A 13,750-nucleotide genomic window follows, 5' to 3' on the forward strand; every position below is an offset into this window, starting at 1 on the left:
TTGTTTCTTGGAATGAAACGTTTAATTCTCTTGTAATGAACAGCAATATAACGGTTAAGCCTTTCAAAAACTCAATTCCTCAGTAATAAAGCTCGTACAGCATGCCTTTTCGTAAGTGAAGTTCATAACGTTTTCCAACAAAAACAGTTAATATCTTGCGAATATAGTTGGTAGCAGAAACAAGACTGGTAAAAGCAAAATTTATTTATGGCCTTCATGAAGTAAGGTTAAAAAAACGTGGTTTTATAAGGTATTTTCTTCATACTTTCCATATGCTTTCGGAAGCACGTCTGATAAGTAATTAAGAGGTCCGGAGTTCGAATCTCGGCGAGAACATTCCGGATTTATTTAGCTTCATAACATCAATAAATCTAATGACTCTACAAGTGGCGCCCGAACTAAAAGGTGATGGATAATAGTTCATCACTATGAGGAAAGTTCATAAAAGTTTTAATATGAAATATAAAATTCGGGTTTCCAGTCGCACATGTTCGGGTGGAGGACAACGGTATAGAAAATTTAATGATTTTAGGTACTGTAGTTTTTGCATAATGATAGGAATAAACATACATGCATGCAGATTCTTCATTATTTAATTTATTTAAAGATAATACAGAGCGGTAGTATTTGGTGGCAAAAATGGAAAAGTACTTCGCGTTTATAGCGGACGACGGAAAATCCCGTTTTGAGACTACTAGCTCATCTGGGCTAACGTTCTTTCGGAATAAAGACTACACAAATATAAATTTTCACATAAAACAACGCTTAAATAAATAATCTCAAGCACGAGAATTTGTTGTAAAACTAACCTTCTTTGTTCTTGGACCGGACCTGTTGTTCTTAAGCCACTCCTCGGTATAATTCATACAATTCGTTTTATAAGGTAAAGGCAATAAGATTTGTTTTTCCTGTAAAATGTATAAAAGTGCTTCAGAAGGAAAGAAATTATGCAGGTGCAAGTAAATGACAGAAACTGATACATTTAAAGCAGCGAAGAATAAGAAAATATAAACAATACAAGCGTTTATACATTTAGAGTCTCAAAGTGATTAAGTTGATATCAGATAGATGCATTTTATTTAAAAAAAATTGCTTGAGATATTTGCGAAATGATAAATACGGAATCATTTAATCACTTTTGGCAGATTTCATAAGCGGTTTTAATATAACGTTAATTTACATCCAAGAACTGTTGATAGCTATTTGTAATTGGACAATTTACTTTAAAAATAAACTGGATTAAATGATGTATTTATCATATTTTGCGTTCTAAGGGACTAATAAAAAATCTATTTGACAAAATCTTAGAGAACTAATGAGTGAATTCCTTTGGGAACAAACGTTTGAAAATTATGCCGTGTTTACTATAATTCTGAGTTAATAATTAAAAGTTAAAGGCTAAGAAGTTAAAATATGTTGCTGTTACTTATTCCCAAGCCCACGAAATTCCTCTTGGAATGAAGCGCGCAAGCTACGCCTATCGTTGGCAACAGCCTTGAGCCCCATACAGATGATAGTGTGATTTAGTTCAGTTAACATACGTAAATATATTAAAGGAAGATGAAACTTCGAAGTCTATCTTTGACCAAAATAGGTATTAAAGCTTTAAAAAGTGGAAAGTTTAGCTGGAATTTTCGTATAAAATAAACGTTACATACTCTTTAATGTAAAAGTGAAATTAAGAAAACATTACAGTATATGATTATATGAGTTATATCTGTGCACGGAAAAAAATGTGTGAATGTGCAAAAATCTTTAATTCAAGTTCTTAATTCTGCTAAACTTTAACCTAAACAGGAGTGGTTTGGGGTTTTATGATATATCTAACTGATGATTTTATTAAACAATTATTTTGAAAGATTTTCTTTTAAATTTCCCCATCGATTAATTTATAGGGTTTCATTAATTTTTAATAACAATTATTCTAATTTGTTAGCTTTATAGAGTCTATGGGTATCCTTTAGTAGCACTGAAGTTGGACTCTATGTTGAAGACGAAGCAGCGAATTCTTGCTATGTCTTTGGAGAGTAAGTTCTGCAAACGAAGGTTTTAAATAATCTTTTATTTTAACTAAAAATGAACAGATGCACGCGCTTGGTGCTCAAAATTCACCACCACTTGTAGCTACTAAATTAACAGCCAATAAGAATGCACATTAACTTAAGAACTAAGTAATATGTAACATAACTAAGTAATATGTACATTAACTTAAGATAGCCAACGACTGGCTCTTAGGTTAACTAACGCTAAATCGGCTGCACGCAACAAAGCCGAGCTGAGAAATAACAGTACAAACTTGAAAGGTGTCGAACACCGACTACAGAGCTAGTACCGACTACAGCATAAACATCGAAACTAAGTTCGCTACTGCTCTTGATACGCAACCTAAATACTCCTTCTGAAATACGTTTAAGTTTAAATACTACGTCATACAAAATTTACAATCCGGAGGGAAACTGAAATCAGGAGGGGCAGGAAAGTCAAACTAAAAATAATTGGTTAGAATAAATTAAATCCTTACAGTCTTATATGTCTTTTCTTATTTCCGTCGCGTTTCGTCCCCACTATGTGAATCAATTTGGGTAAATGACTGTATGTAAAACTGATGTAACGAGAAGTTGAGATAGAGTGTGGTTTCGCTACTGTGAGAGCAAGTTTTTATTTCTTCTAGCTGATAAACTTGAATATCAGTTTCGTATTCTTACCGCCGAATTATTATCCTGCCAGTGTAGATTCTGAGTTAACCTGTTAGCTTAAACTGAATTATGTAGTCTTGCGCTACTCTTATCTTTAAATTTAATGGCACACATTATCTTTTAAGATTCTCACCGCAGTTGGTCACTGATTGTAAACACACAAGTCTGTGCCATTTGTAAAATATCGTATTCAATAAAAGGGTGTTTTACACCCTTTCCCTGTTGAGTTCATTTTCAAGTCTTTGCGAGGAGTCGCTTTACACTTAAGTAAGATTTACACTTAAGTAGATTTAGTTACATTGGATGATAGCTAAGGATATTAGATCTCACAAATTTAGAGAAAAAAATGCACTGCAACACAAATGTTTTAAGCGAAGATTAAAATAAATACTAAAAAGTCAACTTAGGTTCCTGAAGTAGGTGTATATAAGATATATGAAGCTATTAATGTATTTAAATGTGTCTGTGTAAAGATAGAAGTAATCTGCCGAATGCAGAACTAAAGAAATTATATAAATGTAAAAAATCATTTAGATGAGTAAATGGTGTAACAGTCGTTTAATTAAAAGATATATAAAGAGAATATAAATGAGAATATATCTCGTTTATATGCTGACGATCATTCTTCTATACATAAAATTCACTAATAGTAAATTAGAAAACTTTTGAATATTTAATACTTTTCATCCCCTTTTTTTTAAAGAATTGAATTATAATCTATTTTCTAACTAATATTAAAAGTACAAGTTGGAGGTAAATTGTTTTATAGAATTCCGCAAATATAAACTTGCTTATTTTATTGGGTAAGAAGAAATAACTGGTTTAAAGCTCAAGATAAAGCATACTTTAAATCGTAAATTACATTCATACTGTAATATCTTGTTATTTAATAAATAAATATAATTATTGTTGAAGTGGCAACGCCATATTTGTATTAAACCGTTACTCATCAACGTGAGATATTGTTTTAAAAAGATGAGGATTCTGAATATTTTTACAGCTAGGAGTAGTATGAAAATTTTGCCACTTAAGAATTGTATAAAATTTGTCTATCACCGTGAACTAGAAATAAAATTTATGTTCTACTAAGAAGATTGTCTGTTTTGTAAATTACTGCAAAATACATTACAATACATTACATCGTACATTACTTTCATTATTCTAAAAATGAATATATTTGAAATTATTAAATTTAAAGGCACCAAAATAGGTTTAAATTAAGTTCCACTATCTAACATTAGCTTGGAAAATAACCAAAAGTCGAATAATCAATCGAAATTATGGATCGTACCTAAATCACATTCAGCATATTTTAAATTGTCTGATGTAGTAAGGCATAGAATTCATTTATATTTCTTGTTGAGGAGACAAGCAGAATATAACCTATTTCAATTTTTACGCAAAACTATAACTGCAATGAGGCAAAACAGTAATTAACCTCATAACAATAACAATAATTTGACTGAAAAGAAAAATGGAATAACACACGACTACGTTAAGCATGAAGAAAAATAGCCACTGGATGTCAACTGCATCAACTCTCTAACCCGCCAATATAGACTGAATAAGTTTTCTTCCTTCAACCAGGAACACTTTAGCAATTGATCTCTGTCCATCTTAAAATGTCGGTTACTCAAAGTGCACAAGGCACTGTCATATATACCAGTGCAGAGCAGACGTTTAGGGAGACAATCATGTCCGGTCTCCAAACGGTACTCCCCAACTGCGATGAATCTAGGAAAGTTTGGAATTAATAATACAATCCCAAAGTAGATAAACCTACAACCAGTTAGAAATTTACATTTACTATTTGCCGCGAGGCTGAAAAATGACCCCATGAAGCTTTATAAGTGAGAGCAGCTGAAAAAAATCTTCATATTCCGTGCCTTTGAGGTTACTTTGCCTTCTTATTTGATGGGAACGATGCGTTCGATCTCTTGGCTCTGCTTTTCATTTATTCTTGTACCTCACAACCAAGCCTATTAGAGGCTCCGATATTAAGGAGTATGGTATTACGAAACTTATTTTTAACAAGAGTTGTACTGAATTCATGTTATGAGTGTTGGGTTTTGAGTTCCTGCATGAAGGAACAAAGATTCTGACAGGGTTCAAGTTCCAACTATTATTTCATGAGCTGAAGGTCAGCAAACAGTTTATCCTCATTAAGACTGTACTTTTTATTATATTAAGGACTGTCTAAAGATTTAGATAGCTATTTTTCCTTACTTGGACGTATTGTAAAGGACGTATTGTAATCTAAAAAAATTTCGGGTATCATATTTCAATGAAAATTATCTATTTTGCCCATACTGGAATGCGTTTGAACGATGCTTGTGTGTGAAATCTGTACATAGGTCAGAATATAGACTCTTTTCCCCAAAACATATTGTAAAATAGATTCAGAAAAGATTTTTTTCGTGACGTCTGTACTTACATATGTATGTATCTCGCATAACTTAAATATGAGTAGCCTCATAACTTTTGTGTGTGGAACTGGTATAACACGTAGTTGGGCATCTCTCATTTTGGTTTGCAAATCAAAAGTACATAAATATATATATATATATATATATATATATAAAGAAAAGATTTAGAACCAATTATCACAAGACGAAAAATTGAAATTCAAATAAATAAATTTGAAAAAAACTTATAAATGTAGAATTAGAATTCTGAAAATGTAGAAAGAGAAATTAAAATAAATCGTTACAAGAAAAAACAAAAACATGTAAAAAAGAACATGAAAGAAGAGGAATTGAAACAACTCCGACGTGCTGTCTTCAGGAGGAGGATACGCTGATTTTAATTATAATTTCTCCTCTATAAAAAAATCCTTGTTTTTCTATATCTAGAATTAGCCGATGAACAATTCTGTCATTTGTTTCAAATGGCGTTTGAAAGGAGATTCTCACAATGTTATGTGTTAAAACATTTTTGCTACTTAGAAATTTATTCTCAAGTTAAACTTTCTGAACTGAAAGTGTTTTCTTTAATTCTACGTATAATGCGTTAGTTTTCAATTTTGGAAATAATTCCTATTTAACAGGGAATTTCTTCCTGAATGTTTTTTTTTCTAATTTTTGCCATTTTTCCTTGCTTCGGGGTGGACCAGAGTTTTCGGGTGAACTGTTAAGAGTAAAAAATATATCGGAATCAGTTAATTCTAGATACAGAAAAGCAAAGATTTTATTATGGAAGAGGAATTATAACAATTTCGGCGTATTCTCCTCCTGAGGACGTTATGTCAGCGTTGATTGGATTCCTCTTCTTTCATGTTCTTTTTTAATTTATTTATTTATTTTGGTTTATTGTATGTTTTCTTTTTACTTTTTCAGAATTCTAATTCTACATTTGTAAGTTTTTTAAAATTCATTTATTTGAATTTAAGGTTTTGGTCTTTGTGATAAATTGGGTCTAAATTTCTTTCTTTATATATTTACTGATTAGTTTTCAGCTGCACATTGCTCGAAAATTTTGGAAATGATTTAAAAGTTTTCTGTATAAAATTGTAAATATAAACACAATTTTATATGTATGTATATATATATATATATACTCTGTTACTTTGTTACTATATACACTCTGTTAGAGTGTATCTCTTACTTTGTTATTATATACACTCTGTTACTCGGCTCAGTGAGCTCAGTTTTTTTAGTCTTTTAGGTTGGTAAATTGTGCGAATTTTGTTTTAAAAGTGAATGAATTGTGTTGTTCTTATGTTCCGGTTAATGTTTTTATGTGTTTATTTAATCTGCATGCAATAATTGTAGAATTACCAACAATTTAAAAGTGGCCCAGCTAACAGTAACGAAGCTGCCATTTGTTTACATTTTGAGCTCTTTGTAGTCACCTTCTGCATTTTCAGTGTCTTTTTGCCGAGTGGGACCATAAGTAAACTTTCAGTTTTGTGCACCGAAAAATATGCTTTCTTGCCCGATGGCCAAAGTGCTTGTTTTTGCGTGAGAAACTTTAATTTTAATTGTAAAAAAAATGTTTTAAACTTTATTTTGGTGTTTTATGTTTTTCTGTAGTTTACAGTTTTTAATGACATTTCGAGTTTTTATGTATTTTTGCCATGCTACGAAGTGAGAATTGAATAAATTAAATGAGAAATATATCTCTAATGCAATTCAAGAAAATAAGTTTAAATGCAATACAGCAGAATAAAAGTGTGTCTAATTTAATAAGCCGTAAAAGGAAGTCATGTGGTGTCCACATGAGATTTTTTATTAATTTTTTTCTGATCTTTAATGCAATCATTTATTTTACGTCAGCATTCGTTGGTTTATTAGAGTATCTTTACGTATGAAGGGTAAATTGAATATTTTGCTTATCATAAATCAATTAATTCTATTATTAAGATTATTCCTTCTAGTGAGACTAAATACTTTCCAAATAGTATAAATATGTTAATACTTTACAGAGCAAAGACATAAATTATGATCAAGCATATCATCATATAATATGCCCTGTCATCTCAGCGTAGCAAAACTTTCATAAATTTTATGCAGAACTTAAATGTTGTGTTTAGCGATTAGTACCTTGAATTTCTGTATTTTCTGATATTCTTGAGAGATACCCAAAAGTAAGCGGCAGAAATTACACATGAGTATTGTTGAAAATGAATGCATGATAATTATTATACTGGAAAATTAAAATATCCGTTAAGAAGAGATAAAACTGATTTAACACAGAGATAGGATTTCAAAGCTTAAACTACAGTTTGCTTTTACTAATTTTGACCACCTTTACTCATACAAGACAATCCGATGTTAAAACTAACTCAAAATGCTAAATAAACATGACAGAAAAAAAAATAATTTTCTTATCCAGTAGCGGGAGCTTGCCAATTCAGCACTGCGCACTTCTAAAGCCAGAAGTGGTGGCCATTTTATGTAAAATAAAATCAAACAATCAAAATTTGTTGGAGCCGTCAGCCTGAAGTACAAAATTAAAAAGAACGAACACAGATTTATTCCCGCTGCTTGGGGGAGTAAGAGATAATACGCAGAGTCCCTTATAGTAATAAGAGAAATTTTATGCTAGTGCTTGGCTCTCTTAATTTCACAGTTGATCGCAACGGCTGAAATAAAGAACTCACCATGTAGAATGTCAGCGAATGTCGAATGAATTTTCTTTAGGATGATGGTCGATGCTAGCCCCTCCTTCCTTAACTTAGATTATTATATTATCTATTTGAAAGACTTCTGGTAGAAGCAGAAAACAGAAGCAGACTTACAAATTATGGTTTAAGGACAAAAAGCAGCAGTCGTCTAGGATAAATTTTAAATTAAGAAAAATCATGTTAATTAAAATTTACCTTACAAGAGGCGCGAAAAGTATCCTAATACTACCAGTACTAGACCACCCAAGCTGCCGAATGGTAAAATCGCTGAACACCGGTAGTTAGGCCCGGTTTCAAATCTTGGCGAACGGGCTGGCTGTATGCGCGTTTTTGTAGTTTTTCTCCATGTGTAACGTGTATGCGTGTCAGGTTTTCTTAGAAAGTTATCCACGAAGGCATCCCTTCTATCAGGAAGATAGCTCTCTACTGTTTTGAGTAATTTAAATATACCATGTCATACCTTTAATATAAAGAAGAGTATTTCACCAAATACCTTATAAAGCAGCTACAGGATTACAATCTGTAAGTAATGTATATATGAAAAGTTTTCACGTTTTTCTACTGTATTTAATTTCTCAATACATGCCAAGAATAAGGCTAAATTTGAATCAGAACACATTGCTCCTCATGATGGTCAGTGACGATGTTAATAATAATAAAAATAATAATTAAATAAACATTATTTAAGCTAATGATGTTTGAAACACATACCATTCTAACATACAATTTGTATATTCTTCCTATTTTCATGAAAATTCCTCTCTCAAATGGATTCACTCCTTCAAATGGAGAGTGGACAGAAAACAGCATTCCTGGCCGATCACCAGGGATAAAAATCTCTTTTGGGTCTACGCTGAACGTGAAAGTATTTACAGGAGTTTGAACTGGAAATAGGTCAATTATGAATTAGCTTGGCTATTAAAGTCTTAATTCATGTACATAATAATTCAGTAACTTAAATCGCATTTTTATATTTTGAATAATTTGGTCTACATATGCGAAACAAAAAAAAAAAAAAAAAAAAAAAAAAAGCTATACAATTATCTTTATTTCTTAAAAACGTATACATGAAGCAAAACATAAATTAATTTCTTCTTGGTTTAATTTTAGCATCAGAAAACTGTTCTCAAGCAGAAGCATGTTTTCAGGACATAATGGTAGTCACTTCCTCAACATTTGTACTCACGTTAAAAGCATAAGTTTTTGGAAAACCTACCTGCAATCCAGTCATCATATGCATCGGACCAACGAGGAAATTCTACTGGTGGTTTCCGTTTAAGTCTAGTTGAATTTGTATTAGTCTTTTGAATGTTTGCAGTAAACGCAAATTCTGAAAGGTTTCAGAGTTTAACGATTGCCCAAAAGGACTTCTCAAGGTTTTTTTACTCCCTCGCTAAGCAGGCAATCTACCAGGCTGCTGTGCATTCACTCCTGCTAACCAATTTTTTTTTAATATGCTTAGCTTTATTATTAAGCATCGTATTTTTTTCGAACTTGCTCTCAATATTTCAACGCAAAAGGCACAATTTAAATACAGAAAGTGAAGAGTTATGCTGGCGATTTCTATTGCCTCTTTTGACTGCGACCCACTACCACCTCTTGCCTCTCACTTTCCAATCCCTGCAATGTCCTATGCAGATTACCGATGACATACTAGTATATATATCGCGTTATACTGCAAGTCGTACGCCAACTAGCTAAAGTACCCTGCACTGCACAGGTTTTAATCAGAGTTAAAAGACTTCATTTAAAGTTGAGGTAGTATTTTTGAAATATTTGCTAAAAACTGACAGAGAGCACTTAAATTCTGCTTCAAAGGCTCTACACTGTTGTAAAAGGTTTTAGTAAGAAATAATGCTTGCTTTTGTATCAGTTATGTTTTTTTCAGAAATGAGCTTTCAGACAATCAGCATCTACCGATTACTTCGCCGCTTTTGATATAGCAGTGAAAATCTGGTATAAAAAACACTTAAATTCTGCTTTAATAGTTATGTACCATTTTAAAGAGCAAACGAACACGGTGCCTTCTAATGGTTTTAGTAAGAACTGACAGCGGTGACGTAAACATAAGATGAATGACGTGATTTAAAAACTGAAACAGTGTATAAATACTAATATTTATTTTTTTGCGAAAAACTCGCTTAGCGTTTATGACTTCCACCGATACAGGGAGCACATCTACGGCGTTTTGATTGGCGACCTGAACACAGTCTTCTAATTTAAACAAACTTAATACGAACCCTGTGTATGTAGACTGTGGGGTTTCCTGTAGGGCTGCTATGTAGTTTTTTAAGGACGTCCGGAATTCGAGATCTTGAAATATCAGCTGCCACTGGAAAGATTTTCAATCAACCAATTCGAATTTCCTTTAGAAGACGCCGTTTTGAACGTGTTCCAGAGAGGCGAGAATTATTTTGTTGGACTTCAGATCCAAAATTCGATTACAAATCGAAATATAGTACTAGGTAGGTTTTTTTTGTTTGAGAACTCCATTAAAAGAATTATGGGTTTAATGTTGCAGTGTTCCAGCTGGTCTTTCTTTACTTCTTCATCACGCCATGGGTCTCAGTCGGCTGATGCTGATGTTGTAACTTGTCGAACAACCGGATTCAGCATCTCGTATTTCGCTTGGACCATGGCACAATATCTGTAGCCTTCTGGGCAAGGTCTTCGAGACAGGGCTTCGGCATTTCCATGCGATGATCTCTTCTGATGAAGGTTAGTTATGTCCTCAGATGCTGAATATAGTTCGTTATTTTTAAAGCCCAAGGAAAATTTTATTTCCTTAGATAAACGAATCCGAGTATGCGAGGAGCTGTAATATCTGCCACATATGTGGTGTGATAGTAGGCTGCACTTTCAAATGTGATATTTACGCTTAACTTCCGATCTATTTCGATTTAATCACCAGACGCAGTCTGGAGGGTAACACAGGATGGCGTCCAAATGAGTTCATATTTAAAGTCTGCAGCTAAATCTTTCCGAATGATGGTAACATTGGCTCTTGTGCCAATAGTCATATTGCAAGGAACTTCATTGATATGCGAATTGATGATTATTCCATTACTAATACCATTCACTGCAAAAATCTGAAGCGCTTTAAAATGGAGCCTCTCATTATCTTTGAAACTCCGTTCAGTGGGGTGGCAACTAATTTGTTTCCTTCGTCGTTTTATTTTCCCTGCCCTAAAGCGGTCTGCAGCTCCTTCGTACGCGACCTTCACCACAGCAGATCCAGCGCTTTAGGGATGGTTTCTTGTCACTGTTCATTTTCAGGGCATTGACTTGTCGGTTTAAAGCGTCTGTCTTCTTTTCCGTGCCCTGGGGTGTTCTGAAGCTCCTTCATACGGGACCTTCAGCACCAAATTTCCAGCACTTTAGAGTCAGTTTTTTTCCGCACTCTTATTCCACATCATAAGCATTGAATTGTCTGGTTAAATCTTCTAAACGAGCAGTCACTTGATCCACTGGCTCCTGGATTTGAATAACTCTGATTAGGTGGCGATCTTTGTGCGTTGCTTGCTGGGCTGCCTCGAATTTCATGACGTACACCAGAGTGCTTTCTAAACCCTTGACATCTGCCATTCGTAGAGCTTTCTGTATTTTAGAATCCCGGATGCTGTCGATGAAGTATTGCAAGGAAAGGATTTCCCTAGTTTCTGTCGGACACTTCGAAACGGTGAGATGAGATAGTGTTTCAACATTCGTGGCAAGCTCCTGGAGTGTTTCCATGGGCCTCAGTTGACTGGATTTTAATTGAACCCTGCTGTAGTCTTATCAACTTTTCTCCCTAAATCCTAACTCCAACGCATCGGACAGAGCTTCGAAATCTAGCCTTTGGTTTTCGGGTCTGAAGTATATCCGCTACGTCTGCCCTCAGACAAGCGGTGAGATGAGAGGCCTTAACTTGGGAATCCCATCCATTCGCTACCGCCACTATATCAAATTGTGTCTTATACACTTGTCAAGTGGTCTTCCCATTATAATTCTTTCTTCTATTTGTTTTTTTACGAAAGAAACTCTTTCTTGTATGTGTCTAACTCTATTTTCAACAGCGTCTATTCTGTCTTATCCTCAAATTTATTTTCTATTATGCACGTAATTTCCCTTTTCATTTCTTCTTGACCTGATTCAATCGTTTGTTGAACAGATTCTTGGTGCGCTTTCATCTGTTATTGGCCCATTCATCTCTTCTTGTGTCGCTTTCATCTCTCCTTTAAAGGGTTTACTGAGTTGACTGCCCCTTCCAACGTTTCTTGGAATGCAGCAAAGGCAGTCACGAGCTATCTTAGTTGCTCGTCCATCGTTCTTGTCACTGCCATTCAGTCCCACTTCTGACACCAAAAATTGTTTCTTGCGTACGAGTTCATTATAGATTGAAAGCACAAGTCCGATAATAGGTTAATAAAAATATATTTTTATCAAATGAAATATTTCAGATCTCTGGAATTTTCCACATAAATATTCGTACAAGTGTTCACAGTATCGCACAGTATAATCAGTAGTTACTCTTCAAACTACCAAGAACGTTAATCCCAACGCAATTCAAGGCTTATCTACAGAGAAAGCTAATCCAGTCTCACGCTGAACTCGCAATAATAATAACAGCAGTTAACTAAAGAATTGAATTGAACTTAGATCTTCGATCGTAATTTTGCTATTGGTACCTATTAAAATGAGTACACACCAGTAAATAAAAATAAGAAAAAATAGAGAAAATAAAGGTGTTAAACTTTTAACACCGTACCCGAAGGCGAAAAGTCCAATAAATAAAGTAATTCAATAAAGTGAGGATAAAAAATAAAAATAAGCCTGTGCAGGACAGAGTTTTTAAAAGTCACGAGCGGAGATAGAGTCCACAATCTAGAGGTTTCAGAATTTTTTCCGTAGTCTGTACGCCTGAGCTGCGGTTTCCTTCGATTTTTGCTGATAAGTGAAGAAACTAGTTATAAAAACTAATTATAGTTTTGATGAAACTAGTTATAAAAACTAATTATAGTTTTGATGAAACTAGTTATAAAAACTAATTATAGTTTTGATGAAACTAGTTAGTGCTTTCGGCGAATTCTATGAGTATCTTGGCTGCCTGGAATCCAACTCTTAATTTTTCCATAGGAATTCGAGTTTGCTGAATTTTTGTGATTTGGTGTATCATGGTTTCTAGTAGATTTTGAATATTTTCATCTAGAATCCAACTGACTGCATCTTTAACGATTTTTGGCACAGGTTTAAAATTTGCTTAACTTTTTCACTGTAAAGCATCTTTTTCGTATATTCAACTGGGACGTTTTTAGAATTTGGAACTTCGGAAAAGTGCTTTCTTGAATTTTCTGGTGAGGCAGGTGCCTTCTGAAGCTTTTCTCAAATTTTTCTTTGTAAGCTCTACAGCCTCTATAACTGTTTACATGGTCTTCACCACAGAAAATGCAGGGAGGTTTTTTCTACAGGCGTTTCCGTACACACATTGCTTCTGTGTGATTTTGCATACTTGCAGCGTCTTTCTTGATTATTGCAAAGGTACTGAATGTGGCCTTACGACTGGCAATGGAAACATTGCATAGGCCTTTTTCTGGGCGATAATCACTCAATTTTCACATTAAAACTGAACTTGTTATTCAAATAAAAAACAGCATTTGAGGCGGCGTCTTTTCTTTTTAATTCCAGGAAAAATATCGAAAGTTTTTCCGTAACCCTTTTTCTCGTGCGGGGGAGGTTCGAATCCCGCGAACGGGCTGGCTGCATGGGCGTTTTCGTGGTTTTCCCCAATCCAATTTTGGTGCGACTTAATTGTTTTACTTTCAATATGGGAAAGTTTCTTCTTTCTAAGTCGGAGAAAATTACTTCCTCTTTCACTGATGACGGTAGATTTTTCATAATTACTTTAACATTCTTTTCGCTGGTTAACTGGAATGTGTGAAAGGAACATTCT

At 33.8% G+C, this 13,750-nt stretch overlaps 1 protein-coding gene across 3 annotated transcripts in view; it reads right to left on the bottom strand.

Annotated features, from left to right (window-relative positions):
• Positions 1-13,750, bottom strand: part of LOC118202573 (bile acid-sensitive ion channel-like) — an 80,668-nt gene that overhangs the window by 23,233 nt on the left and 43,685 nt on the right. For all 3 annotated transcript variants that reach the window (XR_015041708.1, XM_085818870.1, XM_085818871.1), the window contains exons 6-7: positions 8,533-8,705; positions 810-908 (exon numbers count right to left, since the gene is read on the bottom strand). Coding sequence is in view for 2 of the 3 variants with exons in the window: in XM_085818870.1 (XP_085674996.1) it covers positions 810-908; positions 8,533-8,705 (272 nt within the window). In the remaining variant the exon portion in view is untranslated. The remainder of the gene's footprint in view (positions 1-809; positions 909-8,532; positions 8,706-13,750) is intronic.

This window comes from Stegodyphus dumicola, chromosome 6 (assembly GCF_044657685.1).
Source record: "Stegodyphus dumicola isolate Sdum_Otavi_A_Nest chromosome 6, ASM4465768v1".
NCBI classification, from domain to species: Eukaryota; Metazoa; Arthropoda; class Arachnida; order Araneae; family Eresidae; genus Stegodyphus; species Stegodyphus dumicola.